The 19,931-nt window shown below is 51.1% G+C and overlaps 1 protein-coding gene across 1 annotated transcript; it reads left to right on the forward strand.

Moving 5' to 3' along the window:
* The first annotated feature begins 4,207 nt into the window (after positions 1–4,207).
* On the forward strand, positions 4,208–19,045 carry LOC119459286 (uncharacterized). Its single transcript, XM_037721097.1, has 4 exons — positions 4,208–4,306; positions 17,353–18,059; positions 18,189–18,437; positions 18,649–19,045. Exons 1-4 carry the CDS (start codon positions 4,208–4,210, stop codon positions 19,043–19,045), a joined length of 1,452 nt encoding a protein of 483 aa, XP_037577025.1.
* Positions 19,046–19,931: the final 886 nt, after the last annotated feature.

The raw sequence follows: 19,931 nt of genomic DNA on the forward strand, positions 1-19,931 counted from the left end.
CAGGGCTTGTTCTGAATGCGCTCGGGGCGGCAGAGTGATATACCACGGCACCATAGTCCAATCGTGACCGAATGAGGCTCTTGTGAACAGTCATTAAACAGTTCCTGTCACTGCCCCACGATGTGTTAGATAAAATTTTCAGAAAGTTCATTTTTCTAGGCATTTCACTTTGCGATTTTTTATGTGTGGAATGATTGTATACTTAGAGTCAAGTATGTTGCCTAGGAACTTGTGCTCTTTGTTAAGTGGTATTTGTTTCCCGTACATTCGATAGTGAGATCTGCAACACGCCGTTTTTTCCTGGTGAAAAGAACACAAGAACTTTTGTGGGGTTCATTCTGAACCCATTTTCGTCTGCCCACTTAGACACTTTGTTGAAGCCGTGTTGTACCTGTGTGTATGTATTTGTATGTCGTCCAAGCAAAAGGAATAAAAAATAGGTGGTGGTAATGTTGCACGACGTGTGTTCATCTTGACGATAAAGAGCGTGCAACTGCGCACGCCTCCCTGTGGCACCCCAGTTTACTGTAGGAATGCACGCGACAGTGCATTACCTATTTCACCCGGAATGTACGGTTGTGTAGGTAGCTTTCTATAATGTTTACCATATTGCCGCGGATGCCCATCGCCGAGAGATCGCGCAGAATTCCGCAACGCCTGGTTGTATCGTACGCCTTTTCCATATCGAGAAACGCCGAAAAGAAATATTGTTCTTGTATGAAGGCATCACGAATGTTTGCTTCGATGCGCACGAGATGGTCGGTTGTGGACCGTGCTTCTCTGAAGCTACACTGATATGGATGTATAATTTTGCTTGACTCAAGCAAGTGTGAAAGGCGACGGTTTATCATTTTTTCAAAATGTTTGCGAATACAACTTGTGAGGGCTATTGGGCGGTAACTTGTTACTAATGTGGGGTCGTTAGCTTGCTTCAGAAGCGGAACGGCAAGGGTTTCCTTCCATGCAGTAGGAAGGTACCCGGCAGCCCATATACATTGGAAAGTGCGAGTAGCGTTATTTGAGTATCGCTGTAGGATGTGTTTAATCGTGTCGTACATGATCCTGTCAGGTCCAGGTGCAGAGCTCCGACATGCCGTCAAGGAGGCTCTCAACTTGTCGATGTTAAAATGCAGGTTAAAGGTTCGTTCCGTCTGCATTTACGGTCGACGGTCTTGCGTTCTGCTATTTCTTTGTGCTTTAGGAATGGCTCGGAATAATGATTAGAACTAGATTACGCGCTCGAAGTGTTCGCCAAGAGGGTCAGCTTGGTCTTACAAGCTGTTCGCTTCGTCGTTCAGTATGGGTAACTGATGGATTTCTTTTCCCTTTAGCCTTCTTAGCCCGTCCCATATTTTCGCCTCATGAGTATACGAATTTATACCTCCGAGAAACTTCTCCCAGCTTGCCCTCTTTGCCTGTCGTCGCGTCCTTCTTCCATGGGATATAGCATGTTTAAATTCAATTAGATTTTCAGCCGTAGGATATTCACGTAATTTGCCCCAATCTTTATTTTGTCTATGTAGTACCTGTCTGCAATCGTCATTCCACCAGCGAATCCGTCTTTTGAATGAAGTGCCACTTGTTTCAGGAATGAACTTCGCAGCGGCGTCAATCATAAAAGCAGGAAAGTATGATATAGCATGGTCTATACTAAGATTATATATAAAATCTCCTCATAAGTAGGTGACTTCTCTAAAGCATTCCCAGTCAGATGAAGCCAGTTTCCAGCGAGGGACCTGCGGAGGGGAGTCATGTTGGGTTACTAAGTTTAGGGTTACTAGGAAGTGATCCATTTCGAATAGATCTTTAATTACACGCCATTCTAAATCTGGGAAAAGATAGGCAGAGCCAATCGACCGGCCTATTGGTGAATATGAACTATTATGGCTATTGTAATATATTGGTTCCTTCTTATTGAAAAGGCACGCACCGGAGTTCACGATTAGGTTTTCAATGAGTCGACCTCTCGCTTCGCATCGCGAGTCTCCCCAAAGTGTATGATGCACATTAAATCACCAGTGATCACGTATGGTGCTGGGAGCTGGTCAACGAGGCTGTAAAATTCTGTTTTACTGAGGTGATAGTTGGCCGGTATGTAAATGGAGCAAATGGTTATCAGCTTGTTAAGTAAAATTGCTCGCATAGATACAGCCTCGAGGGGCGTCTAAAAGGCAAACTGTTGGCAAGCAACAGACTTATTTACAGCTATGGCTACACCTCCGGACGAGGCAGAAGCGTTGTCACGCTCTTTACGGAAAATGGCATATTGCTTGAGAAAGTTCGACTGTTTAGGATTTAAGTGTGTTTCTTGGACACACAGGACCTTCGGATTAAATTTATGTATGCGTTTTGTGATGTCGTCGAGGTTACGAAGTAGTCCTCTGACACTCCAACTGTAGTAACTGTGTGTCCATGTTGCATGCATTGTTTGTGCTGTGTGTCTCGTCTAAAAAGACTAACTTAACTTACAGGGCCCTTGTCCGGCTCTGTGAGGCGGGCTTTGTCTTTCTTGGAACGGTCGCGAGATTCTCGCGGCTGCTTAGGCGTTGGCGGCGCTTTCTGGCTGGTTATGTCCATCGACTCTTGCGAGGCGCTGGGCATTCGCTTTTGCGAGCGAAGTGTTTGACGTGAGGGCCTCATCTCGATGGACGAGATCCTTGAGGCCACCAGCCCGGAGGTTGATGGCCCCTTCTTCTGGGACAGCGGATCAGCGCTAGCCGCAGCCGCCGAGGGTGCGGATGGCGTCACCGCCGGCTCACTACGCGTTGGCCGGACAGCAGCCGGAGGTCGTTGTTACGCTGCCCCCTGACGCGCCACATCGGCAAACCTGGTTTTAACAGGTAGGTCACCCGCCTTCGTGCATCTTTAAACGATATATTTCTTTCACTTTTATGGTTACCATTTCTTTCTTCTTCCAGGATGGGCAGGAACGCGAGTATGCAGCGAGCCCCCCATCACATTTCACACAGCCGAAACAGTTCTCACAAAAATCGGATGTGTGTTCCGGGACACTACTACACTTAGCACAAGTCAGTCGGCCTCGACAGTTCTGCGAACTGTGGCCGAATCGCTGGCACTTGAAGCATCGGAGCGGGTTTGGCACGTATTGCCCTACATGTATTTTGATGTACCCATGCCTCAATGGTCTGGGGTAGAACACATATATATGTGTTTTGTCTCAATCTCCTTACCATCGCGCCTCATCTTGGTTCAATTTACAGTCAAAACATTTTGTTCATTGCATCTTTCCAAAAGTTCATCTTCGGTGATGACAAGTCTTCATCAGAAATAACACGGCGGGTGGTTTTCATGGTGCGGTGCGGGGTCACAGTCACAGGAAAGTCTCCAAACGACACTAGATTCTGTAGTTTATCATGCTATTTCTTATCGCCGAATTCCACAAAGAGGTCACCGCTGGCCATCTTCGTCGCCTTGTAACCTGGTCCTATGGTCTTTGTCAGAGTCTTTGCAACAATAAAGGGTGTGCTCTGTGACGATCATGTGCCATCACCCCGGTCATAATCTTCGTTGGCCCGTTAGGCTCAGTGGCCCGCCAAGCTCGGTGGGCAACATTGGTTCACCAAACTGAACAAACACCGACGAACACAGGCGCTCGGGGTCAGTCATCGTTCACCACCAGCACGCTGCGTGTCGTGTCTGAGGTGAACGTTGCCTTGACCCGTCCTCGTTTACGAGTCCGGGGCAGATCGTGACACTGGCGACGAAGGAAGCGCACGTGTCGACCGAAGCCACCGAGAGCGGCCGAACACCGCCCCCCATTCTTTCCGCCATGCCGCTGTACGGGAGGCTCGAGCCGCTCGAGGGTGATGGGACCGCCTGGCCAGTTTACGAGGAACAAGTTCACGTGTTTTTCCGGGCGAAGAACACACCCGAGGCGAAACAGCGGGACATTTTCCTGGCAAGCTACGGGACCCGCGGCTTCAGTCTCCAGCTCGGCCTCTTCAAGCCGGCCACACCACATGTCAAGACGCTGAGTGAGCTGCTCACCACACTGCGGTCGCATTTTAGCCCGGCACCGTCCACCTTATAGGAGCGTTTTCGCTTCAACAACCGGAGCCGCCGCGAAGGAGAGACCCTCGTACAGTTGGTCACTGCGTTACGAGGGTTAGCGAGTGCCTGCGCCTTCGGCGACCAGCTCGACTCGCTGCTCCGGGGCCGTTTCGCCTTCGGGATAAACAATCCCGCCATGCAGACACGACTCCCGGTGCGTCCTGACCCATCGCTGGACGACGTAGTGAGGGCAGCGCAGGCGATGGACACTGCGGCCAAGGACGCCGGCGAGAATGTACGCACGACCGGCTCACCGTCGACGGAAGCAATGGTCGACAAAATTGGCGACTAAGGGCGGTACGTGCAGCCGCTGCGGTGGTGACCACTCCCCTCACAGTGCCAGTTCTCCCAAGCACAATGCTTCGCGTGCGGAAAAGCTGAACACCTTGCACGGGTTTGCCAGGGGGGGGAGGACGAACAGCGTTCTGCTGCAGCAGCCTGGATCAAGCCCAGGTTCCACACCAGCCCGTGGTCAGGGTAGCTGTCGCAAAGGTTCGCGACGAGGACATGCATGTCCTTACGACGCCAGGCTCCACGTTGTGGCCGAGAACTCACCAATCTTCGACATGTGGCGCATAGGGATGGTCGATTAATATTTTTATTCGATTAACGATTAATCGTTCATCACTTTAGCCTCTAATCGATTAATCGCTTTCGATGCAGGCTTTTTCATAGATTAATCGAAATTCTTGCCGGGCACATTTTATACCACCCTATTTTTAATGTTTGGGAGGTTGAACCAAGTTAGAAATGCAAGTGTATGAAGTTTAATCTTTAATTTGTTGAAGACTAAATAGAGTTGGCGCTAGTGGCCTTTGAAAATATAGACATTATTCGTTATAAAATGTACACAAAAAATAAAAAAATGCCAGAAGTAAAAGGTCAAGTCCAACTAAAATACGCAAGTAATTGCAATATGCACAGGAGAAAAGAAAATTACTGGAGTCAGGCGGAAGCCAGCACGTTTGACGCTGGATATCAGAGGCCATCCAATTCGTCGTGCAACTATTCTTCGTTTCCTGGGCATCACCATATAAACAAGCAACTGTGGCGACGCGTAGTTGAAAATTTCGTGGCTGCGCGAGTACAAAGAGTCGACGCACTTCGTCGCTTGGCAGGTGTACGTTGGGGAAACAATCCAATGTCCGGGCTTTCACTCAACTCTGCACTTATAACAAGCCGCATTCTCTATCAGTTGCCACTCATATCTCCATCACCGAGTCAATTCGAGCGCTTAGAGGCAGTATATAGGAAGGGACTTCGCTTGGCGATGGGAGTTCCACGGGCAGCTTCAAACAAGAAGGTTACTATACAGACCGAGGTTAGGTCCACTATAATAATGCGTGAGTCGGCGAGCGACAGAACAACGAACTGTTGAGGCCGATGGTAGGAGCAGAAGAGACTATGATGATGATGATGATGATGCACCTCCGTTATGGCTCGCACCCACTAAGGAGGATAGGCCAAGAATCAGGCGGCAGTGGGAATGCTAAAGAAAATTCATATTTTGAAGAGACTATATTTTATTCTTCTTTTTTTTTAAACCTCGCAGCCCACAGCACGAGGAACGAGGCACATACGCATACCCATGCACCGGAGCGTGCCATAAATAAAAGGCTGCTGATGAAGATGACGATGGCCGCTAGAGTTACTAATGAAGCAGTCTCTCCCAGGGCGCCTTTTGGTATCTCAGGCCTTGTTCGCGCAGCTAGGCGCGTTCCCCACAGGCACGGCGCGTCTCCGGCGGCTAATACAATTCGCTCCCTTTTCCATGCGCCGGTGAACACCTTCCGATATTTAGAACTGAAATGGCCTGCACGGAGTAGTCGATCGACCCGCTATAGTCTTTTTTGGACTTCGCCTGCAGCTTCAATGTACCCTGGCTACTGGCGAAGCGCACCATTCCAACTGCCGAAGCTACGTTCCTTGTACTGGACCACTTGAGCATAGCGTATGAAAGTCACTTACAAGCGTACACAGACGGGTCGGTGTGGGCACAAACAGATGGCCGCGCAGCGGAATTCTGCATACCTGTATCCTGGTCTGGCCACCTAGATCGCGTAGTTTCCTCTACAACAGTAGAAAGCGCCGCAATTACCGCGGCCTTGCGAAAACCACGGGCCTATATTCGGCACAAGATATCGTGGTACTGATGGACTCAAAGTCAGCATTACAACGATTACATCTTGGCCTACCTCGAGAGGAGTTTACAAGGCAATCTCTAGCACTGTCCAAAGATCTAATGAGCAAGTAATTTAACGTAAACGTTCAATAGATCCCATGCCACGTAAGAATTGAAAAAAAAACGAAAAAGCTGATGCACTTATTGCACGCCTAGCGCTGACATGTGTCCCAAAAGTAAGAGCGCCAAGCATTTCTCAGAACTCTGAAGATGCAATGCGTAATAACTTTAGGGTGATCCACAAGACTCCACACCAAACTTGCGTGATCCATGGACTTACTCGCGAGGAAGTGACGCTGTTGTGCCGCATCAAAACCAACTCCGCGTACACCCCGACTTGATCATCCAAGCCTGGACGTTGCGCTGCCCCGCTCTGTGCCTTATGTAGTGATATCGGCGACATTGAACATTTCATTTGGCTATGCCCACACAGTTTGACCCAGAAAGAAACGCGATGGCCGACAGCCTGCAAAAGAGTGGTCTTTAGCACAGGATCTTTGAGGACGTTGTTTTCTCCGGAGGGCCTGCAGCTATCAGGGAGAGAGTGCAACGAGTGCTGATTGCCTTCCTGTGACCCACGGGGCTTATTGACACCTGGTGACACACCCCTGATTTCAACTCATAGGAGGCTCAGGCGGAACAATTGCCGGCTTTGTAGGCTAACCCCGCCTGCTGCAACACCACCACCTCCTCCAAAACCATGGTTTAGAATTTTAGGCCACGTGCTTTTTTCTACAGAGTGAAGGAATGCCAATTCGCTGGGATGTTCGGGTGAAACCAACACCTTTGAATGGCCACACAATCAGCATGCGGGAATAGACGCTCAGAAGCTACAGATTTGCTGGAAGCCACATGAACTTCATCGTTATATCAAATACCTGCTTCCAACCGGGGCGCATGTTGTGCCACGTCTTTAGTGGACTCGGAGTGACACGACGATTAACGTCTGGGGTGCTATAGTATGCCTTGAATTGCGAGGGCATTTCAAGCCTCCGGCGTCTGGTGGCGTGTGCGGAGTGGGCGGAGAGAGGGGAAGCATTCAGCTCGGCATCACTTGGGACTCGGAAAAAAACGTCGACAGTCGCTCTACCACAGCCGCTCAGTCATTGCTCATGCTCCGCCATTCTAGTACGATTTCAAAATTTTCGCGCAACTCCTGTGAAACTATAGAAAACGATTAATCGAACACGTGTAATCGATTAAGTCGATTAAATGAAAGGTGGACATCGATGAAGATTAATCGTTTTGCGGGATACTTTTATTCAACTATTCGATTAATCGTTCATCGATATTACCAACCCTAGTGGCGCACAGGCCTTGTTCCGTCATCTGTGCCACCGTATGTGCTGACTGTCGAAGCCTGTGGGCACCACATTTTCATGGGCACCCCATATTCAGGCAACCATGTTGAAGCGTGCTTTCCCCGACGTGTCCGTCGAGGCTTCGCGTGTCATGCTGCGCAGCTATCCCAGGTCCAGGGGCAGGCCCAGGTCAGCGTTCGCTTTGGTCCCAGGGAGGCAACCCTTCCTCTTCCCAGGCAGCACACCAGCAATGGTCCAAGCATGGTCCAATTCTCGCAAAAATTGGTACCAGTCCTTAACCAATGCTGGCATCTTAGCAAAGTGCAACACAATCCAAAGCTGGCCCTTAGTTGAAACCAAGATAGGCCGAATGTTATGCCAATACAACAGCCATTGTTTTGCTAGCGTAGTACCAGCGATGAGCCATTTCGTTGCCATTATTAATTCCAGCTTTCGGCCACTCTCTCTTGCATGACGAATCTCGTAAATATGCTGGCTCGAGACATTGCAGCCATTACCGCGAGCGTTTTGCTAGTGGCATTTTTAGAGCAATTGTCCCCATACTGGCTATATCAATTGTCGCTAGGAAAACGCGATATAAATGTATTAGGTCAAGAATCAGAAGTCCTCTACGCATGCAAATAATGATAAAAGAATACTGAAAGACAATTTTATAACAGTTTATTTACAAATAAATAAGCACAAACAGGCACTTTCCGTCGACCTAAATGGGTGACGCTGGGTTGTGTTAAAACAGTTTATTTGCAAACAAGTGCCAAATAGCCATCTCTCGTGAAGCTAGGTGGATGACGGTGGATTAGGCAAGACCCTGAGAATAGGAATTAGGCCAGGTGCCGTGGACGGTGGGCTGGCCAGGGCTTTCAGGGCAGGGAGCTGACGTGGGTAGGCTGGTTGGGCAGCGCTCTGAATACGGCTGGCTGGTCAGACCCCTGAGGACCGCGATGATGCAGTGGTTTCATTCCATTTGCTGCCACCTCCCACAATGACTTCCCCCTTATTTGGAGCAGATACTTGCGCTGGAAAATAAAAACAAATATGATCAGAGATGACGGAATGACAAATGTATGTGGCAATGTTTTCTTGTTGGCAAATCACCATACTCCAAGAATAGAATTGAAGCTAAGCATTTCGACACAATTACCTGTCTGATTGGGAAAACAATGAGGACTTCGAGAGTGACTCCAACCAAATAAGATAATTTATTATCCCGATGTTTAGGGGTCCATTCGGCTCCTTCTTCAGGGGGTATTCTTTAGAGCTGGCAGTGTGTAGCTTTTAAAAAATATCCTTTGTAAGAAAAGGAGGGGGGGGGGGGGAGAGCGGACGGTGGGGAGACACTTGACAGGGCACCTTTTCTTGACAGACGGTTGGGGTGGCGATGGCGTTGCTGGCGGGGATGACTGATGCGGGGGGCGCTTGACCCCCGGAAATGCCGTAGAAGGGGGGGGGGGGGAGGGGGGGAACTGAAGTTCGAGCTGAGAGTTCGAAGGAGCTAGTAAATTTTGCGGCAAAAAATTGAGGCAACATTATTTAATATTCCAACATATATGGCATCTTTCGTAGAAGAAGTTACGAGAAAAGATTTACAACAAACAAGAAGCGCAGGATCCATCCGTCTTGTTTACACCTCACACCTAGTCAACGTAGCACTTCAAAATTAAAGAAGTGCAACAAAACTTATTACAGCATAAAATGCCGAGTTTCAAATAGTGTGCATACAATGCGGCCTTCGTGCAAAATTTTACATGTGAAATTCGACAAGTTGCGTCAGGAAGCACTAGCGAAAATAGGAATTTATTGCACGGAAAGAAACAAAAATACTGCCGCGTTCGCTTGCGGGAAATGACGCTTACCGAGAACAAGCCCAGTTCCTCGGATTGACTAGCAGGATCAGGCAGCAGCCGTAGCATGATAAAATCAAAGCCCTGGAATTTGGGTGAAATTCACAAACAGGGATTTACACATGTTCTACGCTGGGCACTATTCAAGGCTGTTAATAAAATAAGTTAGGCAATTACTGGCACTCTACCTTAGTCAGGGCTGTTTCAGTAGAATATATATTGTGTGATAATGCTTGGGTTGGCATGGCAGCAGTTTATAGCATTCATCGTAATACAGTATAAAAGAATTATATATCCAGCTCACAGCGTTTCTGTTCAGTAAACGTTGATTGATATACACTATAAATGTATCATAGCCTAAACTCACGTGGGCAAAAAATAAATAAAACAAAATAGCACATTTAAATTATTCTTTTGGCTCTGCGCTCACTTACTGCGATAGCACCATTTTGTAGCAGTGAAGACCACCATTTTACTTTCATTTGTCAGCTTTTTCCTGAAATAATTGCGTTCCCCCACTACGGGGAGCTCGACAACGGTCTAGCAGTTATATGAAAATGTATTCGTGTAAATAAATGGCATTGGAAAATATATAATCATATGTGAAATGTAATCATTACACATAAATAGCTGTTTTCAATTTTTAGTCAACCAAAATTTATAATCCAGACATCACTGCCCCAACATTATAGCAGGCAAACGCAACATAACATTGTAATCGCCATGACACACCGTGCTCCAGGCCGTCCCAAATCGACAAATCGATGCAGTGCAGATCAACGTGAATAAAAAAAATTGCAACGTTAAGGAAGCAACAAAGCTATAATAAATGGTAAAACTTCAACAGTAATTTGCACACAAATCGTGGAATTAAAGCGCCAAGAAAAAGCGCTTAGGTTGCCGGACATAATTTTTAAGGCAACATGTAGTATCGTGAAATTTGCTTCATTGAAACAATCTCGCTTGTAAAACACACAACTCAATGCGCCATTTCCTAATTTACTCCATCTAGCACCTTAGAAAATTAGCAACATGCGCAAAATAAATGCACTCACCGCTGTAAGATCCACGTTTCTGCGTTTCCGAGTTCATCCCAAATCGAAGGCTGTTGCCGCCAGCGCCGACTTTTTTTTTCTTGTTTCCTTAGTTGTAATACTCGCAAAACTGCGGGGCACATTTGCTGCATATTTTAAGATGTAGGCTTTGCAGTAGGGAATGATGACCGCAAGCGAGCATTTTTTCATGATACCAGTGCGCTGACAAGTACAGGCAAGTCTGCAAGCAGTCACGCCACCCGTCAGTATGCTAGCTATGCATAGAAGGAAAGGGTACGAGGAAAGGGTGAATGAAGAAAGCGGCGTAAACACCACCCTCTCCCCCTCAGGACGTAGACACACCGCGAACTTCGGGCGGCAGCGACGGAGGGAGACAAGGGGGACAATAGTGACCCCCCGCAGTCCGCCGTGCCCAACGTTAATCTAACGCTGGCCGTGCCTGCACGCACTGCCGATTCTACTTAGCAGCATGTAGCTACCCGAGTGCTTCATTCATAGCGCTGACCAGGTGTGTGAGGGAGAAAAGGGGGGTTGGCAAGGTTGAAGAACGAAAAGTAAACAGAAAAAAAGTGAACATGATGCACCAAAGACAGGCAAGGACGAGAGGGTATTAACACGGACAAGCGCAAACTTTAAACATTTTTTTCCCTCCGATGCATCCATATAAAAAGTTTACCACGCATGCGCAATGAAGCGATAAAGAAACCCATTGAAATATTAGCATGAATAATGTCACCGCAACATGCCACGAAAGTACCTTTCCTAGCTGCTAAACATATTGTCACGGGGATTCACAAGTACACTGGAGAGACAATATATATACAGGCTGCTGCTACCAGGGAATGGCTGACAGCATCTCACGAAGCATGTCCCGTCTTCTTCCTCTTCGCGTAGCACAGCAGTCTTTTAAGGGCAGGCTCATACGCAATGCCTCGTAACATCACCCCCGGCGGACTGAGCGCCGTCACGGCGCCTTCTAAAATGAGTCAGCACTGCTGGTGTAGTAGGGTTTTAGCCGCGACACATGTACAACATCAGCAGCAGACGCAAAAGAAGAAGATGGGCGATCTCGGAGCGGAGTGATGAGGTAGTCAACATCGTTGAGCTTGCGGAGAACCTTGTAGGGTCCTGTGTAGCGAGGGAGGAGCTTATCGCACAGGCCTTGGCGTCGAGACGGCGTCCAGAGTAGGACCAGAGATTCAGGAGGGTACTCTACTTCGCGGTGCCGGCTATCATAGCGCTTTTTTTGGGAGGCCTGCGACGCACACAGCCTAGTGTGAGCAACCTGGCGAGCCATTCTGGCTCGGGAGAGGACGTCCTGAGCATATGCGGTGGGTACGGATGGATCAGCAGGAAGGAGCGTCTCGAAGGGCAACGCAGGGTTGCGGCCGTACAGGAGAAAGAACGGCGAATAGCCGGCAGTGTCATGTCGGGACGAGTTGTAGGCAAATGTAACGTAGGGTAGGGCGGCGTCCCAATCGCGGTGATCAGTAGAGACGTACATGGACAGCATATCCGTAAGAGTTCGGTTGAGCCGCTCGGTAAGACCGTTGGTCTGTGGATGATAGGCTGTCGTAAGGCGATGTTCAGTAGAGCAGCTACGCAGAATTTCGTCAATGACCTTTGCAAGGAAACAGCGTCCACGATCCGTAAGAAGCTGACGCGGAGCTCCGTGTCGAAGAATGACGTCATTGAGCAGAAAGTCGGCAACGTCGGTAGCGCAGCTACTGGGCATGGCGCGCGTGATGGCATATCTGGTGGCGTAGTCAGTTGCGACGGCAATCCATTTGTTGCCGGATACGGACGTAGGGAAAGGTCCGAGCAAGTCAAGGCCGATGCGGAAGAAAGGCTCCGGTGGAATGTCGACAGGTTGAAGCAGGCCAGCCTGAGGAAGAGCAGGACGTTTGCGGCGTTGACAGCGTTCGCAGGCAGCAACGTATCGGCGCACTGAACGATATAAGCCAGGCCAAAAGAACCGCTGTCGCACGCGGTCATAGGTGCGTGAAACGCCCAGGTGGCCGGCAGTTGGAGCATCATGTAGATGTTGAAGAATGGCGGTGCGCAGGTGTCGGGGAATAACTAGCAAGAATTCTGGACCGTCAGGTTTCATGTTGCGACGGTAAAGGACGTCATCGCGTAGGACATACTGGCGTAGAGCAGGGTCGGAACGCGCAGAAGAGAGTTGCTGAATGGTGAGCTTTAGGGCTGCATCCCGACGCTGTTCGTTGCCGATGTCGCGTAGATCAGAGATGGCCAGCACACAGGAATCATGCTCATGGTCAGCGAGGCTAGCAGGGTCCACAGGATAGCGCGAAAGACAATCGGCATCGTGATGCAGCCTACCCGATTTATAAAGTACCTCAAAGGTATATTCCTGTAGCCTCAGAGCCCAGCGACCAAGGCGACCAGTTGGGTCCTTGAGCGAGGACAGCCAACAAAGAGCGTGGTGGTCGGTAAGAACCGAGAATGCGCGGCCGTACAAATACGGGCGAAATTTTGCGACAGCCCAAACCAATGCAAGGCATTCGCGCTCTGTGATAGAATAGTTCCGTTCTGATGTGGAGAGCAGGCGGCTGGCGTATGCAATAACGCGTGTGTGGCCATGCTGGTGCTGAGCGAGGACGGCGCCAATTCCATGCCCACTAGCATCTGTGCGAACCTCAGTAGGCGCAGATGGGTCAAAGTGAGCCAAGATAGGCGGTGAAGTGAGCAAGTTGGTCAGCGCCGAGAATGCGGTTGCTTGGTCGGGGCCCCACGAGAAGGGCACGTCCTTCTTGAGAAGGTCATTGAGGGGTCGGGCTATGATGGCGAAGTTTCGTATAAAACGGCGGAAGTAGGAGCATAATCCAATGAAACTCCGAACAGCTTTAGTAGACGAGGGCACAGGGAAGTTCTTAACAGCGCTAATCTTGGCAGGGTCAGGTTGGACACCTGTAGCACTTACAAGATGACCAAGCACAGTGATTTGTTGTCTGCCGAAATTACACTTTTTGGAGTTTAGCTGGAGCCCTGCTCGACGAAAGATAGCTAGAATGGTCGCCAAACGAGTAAGGTGGCTTTCAAACGTTGGGGAAAACACAATGACGTCGTCTAGGTAGCAGAGGCAGATAGACCATTTGTAGCCACGAAGGAGAGCGTCCATCATGCGTTCGAACGTTGCGGGGGCGTTGCACAGTCCAAAGGGCATAACTTTGAACTGATAGAGGCCGTCCGGTGTGATAAAGGCAGTCTTTTCCCGATCCAAGTCATCAACAGAAATCTGCCAGTAACCCGAGCGCAGGTCGATGGATGAGAAGTACTTCGCACCGTGAAGACAGTCCAGGGCGTCATCGATCCGTGGCAGCGGATATACGTCTTTGCGCGTTATTTTGTTTAAGGCACGATAGTCGACGCAAAATCTCCAACTGCCATCCTTCTTTTTGACCAAGACGACAGGTGACGCCCACGGACTTGAGGAAGCCTCTATGACGTCTTTAGAGAGCATCTTGTCGACTTCTCGTTGTATGACCTGGCGTTCGGAATGGGACACACGATAGGGTCGCCGTCTGATAGGAATAGCATCTCCGGTATTTATTCGATGACTTACGAGAGACGTTTGACCGAGAGGGTGGTCATCGAAGTCGAAGATATCCCTATAGGTCGTTAGGAGGTGGTGGAGTTCCGTGGCTTGACAAGTCGGAAGATCAGGGGCAATCATCGTGGTAATTTCGTCGGGGAGTGGACTCGCCGGACCGCTTGCGAGAAAGGACGAACAAGTGTCCGCGTCTAGTGCCGCGACGTCGCATTCATCAAGCGCAGACACGTTGGCCACTGCGATGCCTTGCGGGAGAGCTTGAGTCGAGTTGCTGAAGTTCAGAAGCGGGAGCTGGACGTGGTTGTCGACAACAGTCACGAGGGTGTGTGGCACAGCAATATTTCTGGTCAACAGTACTTCAACTAGTGGAGACACTATGTAGTCGCCGTCTGGAACTGGAGATGCCGTCGTCAATGCAACACACGTGGCGGCTTGCGGTGCCAACCGAACATAATCGACAGAGCATAAGCGGTGTGACGGTAAATCTGGAACATCCGCCATTTGAGGAAGCTCAAGTTGAAGGATGCCGGTTGCACAGTCAATGAGAGCGGCATGGGCCGACAAGAAATCAAGTCCGAGAATGACGTCGTTGGGGCATTGCTCGAGAACCGTAAACAAAACAGATATATGGTGACCGGCAATGGTGATGCGAGCTGTGCACATTCCGATGACGACGGGACTTCTTCCATCAGCGACGCGAATAATACCAGTAGCGGCGGGGGTAAGTACTTTCTTAAGGCGACGACGAAGGTAATTACTCATCACGGATATTTGTGCCCCAGTATCGACGAGTGCGGGAACAGTTAAGCCGTCAACGTCAACGTCGATCAAGTTTCGTCGCGTCGGCAATACGAGGAGAGGATTTGAGGTGCAAGTCGAAGATGCAGCGTCACCTCTAAGAGCTGCATCCCTTAGTTTCCCTGTTGAAGGTTGAGCGGCGATGTCGGACGTCGTCGTAGAGGCGAAGGAGACGATGGCCGACGCGCTGGCGGCGAACGGGACTGATGACCTCGGGGCGACGGGGAACGGCTGTGCGGCGTAGGGGTGGCATCGAAGTTGAACGGCTCAAAAGGCTGCAAGCGGCGGTAGCTATCAGTGTTGTATGGTTGGTATGGCTGAGCGGGCTGAAAACGGCGGTAGTTGTCGGTGCGGCTAGCAGTGTCATCCCGGGTTAACGGCGACACCCAACGGTTGTTGCAATGGCGCGCAACGTGACCGATACGGCGACAGTGGAAGCAAATCGGCCGATCATCTGCCGTCCGCCATTCAGCCGGATTACGAGAGCGCGGATAAAACCGTTGTTCCTGGGGCGGTGATCTCCGGCGAGGCGGCGACCTAGGGCGAAAGTCAGTTGTCCGAGACTGAGCAACGGTGCAGACGGCGAAACCCAAGTTGCCGAGTTCCTCCCGCACAATGGACTGGACCAGGGAAACGGCCGGCACGTGAAAATCGCCGTGGCCGTTGTTGGGGAGAGCAGGAGCAATAGCTTCGATTTCCCGACGGACGATTCGTGTAATTTCCGACGGTGGCGATGACTGCATACGAGAGGCCTGTCCGTCTTCGCATGATGACGTCGGGGCGGTGTTCGGTAGCCGAGCGAATGACCTCGCAATACGCCGACTTTTGGCCTGCTCAAAACGCCGGCATTCTTCAATAATTGCGTCGACGGTCGCACAATTTCGGCACAGTAATAGGTTGAACGCATCGTCTGCGATTCCCTTTAGTACGTGACCAACCTTGTCCGACTCCGTCATGTTCATGTCCACTTTACGGCAAAGAGCCAAGACGTCCTGAATGTAGGAGATGTATGGTTCGGTGGACGTCTGAGCGCGGATGGACAGCTCTTGCGTAGCGGCCGCCTTTCGACCCATGGGCTTCCCAAACAAGGCACTAAGTTTTGTTTTGAAGGTGTCCCAACTGCCAATCTCTGCCTCATGGTTATCGAACCACACTTTTGCCGTTCCTTTGAGGTAAAACAGCACGTTCGCCAGCATCATCGTCGGGTCCCAACGATTGACCTCACTGATGCGTTCATAATTGGCAATCCAATCGTCGACGTCAACTTCATCCGTACCGCAGAACGTTCCTGGGTCTTTAAGGTGCGTAACGACGATCGTTGACGTTGTGGTCGGCGCTGGTGCAGGCATCGCACTGGCCGGCGTAGGCGGCGTGGTCGTGGTCTCGTCTGTCATAATGATGACCCCGACTCGACGACCACTGCGGAGCTCCGTTGTACAGCGCGTCTTCTGGTACTCCGCAGCTCCACCAAATTGTCACGGGGATTCACAAGTACACTGGAGAGACAATATATATACAGGCTGCAGCTACCAGGGAATGGCTGACAGCATCTCACGAAGCATGTCCCGTCTTCTTCCTCTTCGCGTAGCACAGCAGTCTTTTAAGGGCAGGCTCATACGCAATGCCTCGTAACAATATAAATTGAAGTTTCACTAACACATGCATTCCATCTCCGAGGCAATTTAAAACGACTACACCAGCTCTCTGGCAGCGAAAGTCTTGATTCTGCCCAGAATCTTGATCCTTCAAAGCCGCGGTGCGCGCATGCGAAACGTACAATGCGCCGGCAAATGCGCAAGACGTACCCTTGTTTCCGTTTTTTTAGGGAGGCGCATTTCGGTAAAGCGGAGTACAAGAAGGCCTGTGTACCATGCATTGGGTGCATGGGAAAAAAACAAACAAAACAGGTGGTCAGGATAGTCCCCCACTGCGACGTGTCTCGATCGTAATCATATTTTGAATTAGGCATGCACCTACAACCCCAGATATTACGTTTGTCTTGACGTTTTTAAACATAAGTTAAGCTTACCAAGTCGTACAAAAATACATTTAAAAATTTGGGAACAAAAGCTTGCACACTACAAGCCCTATGTTGTTCCAAGAAAGCCAACTGAGCAACCCATGTTGGCACATCCACAGGAATGACGGTCCAATAATTCCAGCCTCAATGAACGGCAGTGCTAATATTGTTTACTACATGTGCAAAGAGGGCCAGCGTTGGATCCCTAAAGGAATGGTCCAGCCCATATTCGATCCACGCTGTTAATCTTAGGCCATGATCCGGCCAGGAATCAGAACGGCAAAGCCCATATTGGAACCACGCTGTTAACCTTAGGCCATCATTCGGCCAGGAAGTGCCAATCGGTATCGAACGTTGGTCCGAGCTGACGTGCCGCCTGGGTTTATTCAACCAAGGGGTCGTCACTGACGCTGCTGGGATTAAACTGTATTCACGCACTGGGCTTCCGGTTGCCGGAGTACCAGGAGGCCGCCCTGGATGTGGTTACAGACGTCCCAACCATCCCTGACGGATTTCACGTCCGTGTTCCAACTGGAGTTGGGCACTTTCGCCGCCACGACGGCTAGCATCTATGTTCCTGAGGGAGCCCGGCCTCGTGTTTTCAAGCCTCGCCCACTGCCGTTCACCCTGAAGGATGGGGTCAGCCAGCAGCTGCAACGGTTACAGCGAAAGGGCACCCTGGTGCCCGTCAAGACGTCTGAGTGGGCCGCTCCCACAGTTCCAGCCCTCAAGCGAGACTGCAGTGTCAGGATGTGCGGGAATTTCAAGGTTACCCTCAACCCCATTGCTGCTGTCGAAAAGTACCCGCTCCCCCGAATTGAAGATCTCTGGTCAGCGTTGACCGGGGGACAGAAGTTCGCAAAGCTCGACCTCAGAGACGCTTACCAACAGCTGGTGCTTCAGGATGCCTCGCGGAAGTATTTCACGATATCGACAACTTTCGGGCTCTTCCAGTACATGCGCCTACCGTTTAGCGTGGTTTCAACCGCGGCCATTTTTCAGAGAAAGATGGACAACCTCTTCAGTGGCATGAGGAACGTGGCGGTGAACTTGGACCACATCCTGGGTACCGGCACCGACGACGGGGACCACCTGCAGAACCTACCCAACGTCCTGGCACGATTGCAGGACGCCGGTCTCAACTCAAGCTGGAAAAGTGCGTTTGCCTGGCCTTCAGCGTTGAGTATATGGGACACGTAATTTCCCTGACCGGCCTGTCCCCGCCCCCCTCCCCCCGCAAAGTTGATGCTGTGCTCAAGGCGTGAAAACTCCTCAACAAGAAGGAGCTTCAGAGCTACCTCGGCCTCATTAACTTCTACGTACAGGAGTTTCCTGTCGAACCTTTCGGCGCATCTACAGCACCTCCATCTTCTGCTTCTACATGGTCAGCAGCGTGCCTGGAAGAAGGAGCAGGACATGGCATTCCAGCACAGCAAGGAGCTTATCACCAAGGCTCCAGTGCTGGTACACTTCGGTCCGGACAAGCCTGTCGTTCTTGCTGTAGATGCGTCACCGTACGGCGTGGGAGCCGTCCTGGCACACTGGGACAAGGATGGCCAGGAACGTCCTTTGTCGTTTGCTTCCCGCCGGCTTCTTGCTGCAGAGCCAGCTTGATAAGGAAGGCCTGGTCCTCATGTTGGGGATTTGAGCGCTTTCACCAGTACCTGTGGGGCAGGAAATTTGAGGCGGTCACGGACCACAAGCCGCTGCGGGGCCGGACAAGGCCGTTCCTGTGCAGGCATCACCTAGAGTAGTGCGCTGGGCCTTGAGGCTTGCGGCCTACAGCTACCGGCTGGTCTATCGTCAGGGAAAGGACCTGGCACCTGCTGATGCCCTGAGCCACCTGCCCCTGCCGGAGGTGCCTGCAACTATTCCAGAGCTTGCTGGAGTGTTCATGCTGGAGCACACGTACCCGGTGGTACTCTCCAGATCTGTGGTGTCGCGAACAACCAGCCGGGTCCCAGTCCTATCCCAGGTGGCCAAGGCGGTGTCCCGAGGGGAGGAGTTGGTGCAGCAGGCGTACAGTCACAAGGCTGCCGAGCTGAGCCTGCAGCAGGGCTGCCTACTGTGGGGTTCCAGGGTGGTAATCCCACAATGTATCCGGTCCAGGGTCCTGCAATTGCTGCACGCGGGTCATCCTGGTGTGGAAAAGACAAAGATCGTGGCCCGGTCCCTCCTTTAGTGGCCTGGCCTGGATCAGGACATCGCTCACAAGGGTCAGAGCTGCCAAGTTTGCCAGGAGCATCAGCGGGCCTCACGTCATGCGGAGATCACTCCCTGGCCGTCCCCACAGAGACGCTGGTCCCACTTGCATGAGTATTTTGGGGACCCCTTGAAGGGCCACTACTTCGTGGTAGTGGTTGACACATTTTCGAAGTGGGCGGAGGTCCTACCCGTCAGCACTCCTTCAGCAGGCGCGACCATTCCTACCCGTCAGGCAGGTCCGGCACATTGTACCGGACCTGGATGACGAAGAACGAAATTAGCCGGAAGATGGCTCCGCCCTACCACCCTGCTTCAAGCGGTACAGCCGAATGGGTGGTGCCGACGATCAAGGACAAGCTCAAGAAGAGTAAGGCTGGAGATTTCCGGACGCAGGTTGCCCGGGTACTGTTTCAGTACCGGACTACGCCCCGCGATGTCACTGGCCGTGCCCCCTGTGAGCTCCTGTTGGGCTGGATGGTCAAGACACCCTTGGACGTCTTGTATCCGGACCTCCGGTCCACAGCACTCCTGAAACAGCTGAAGCGGAAACTGGCTGCTGACCGAGGGCGCCGTACCGGGCCTTTGCCGGAGTTGGTAGTTCTCGACTTAGCACCCTGGTCCGCCAAACAGGTGCTATCCTACCTCGACTCCTGTCAGCGCCTCACCGCGGCTTGTCCGCATGCCGGACGAGAACACGTCGCAGCGGCACGCCGACCATGTTCGGCCTCGCCTCATGACCCAACTTGCAACCTCGGGCGCCACTTCACAAGTCCAGCCCGCAGAGGGACCAACGGCAACACCGGTCGCTGCCATCAAAGCACCAGAGGCGGTAAGCATCGCCAGTTGCGCGGCGCCCGTTGGCC

Source organism: Dermacentor silvarum, chromosome 7 (assembly GCF_013339745.2).
Source record: "Dermacentor silvarum isolate Dsil-2018 chromosome 7, BIME_Dsil_1.4, whole genome shotgun sequence".
Lineage (NCBI taxonomy): Eukaryota > Metazoa > Arthropoda > Arachnida > Ixodida > Ixodidae > Dermacentor > Dermacentor silvarum.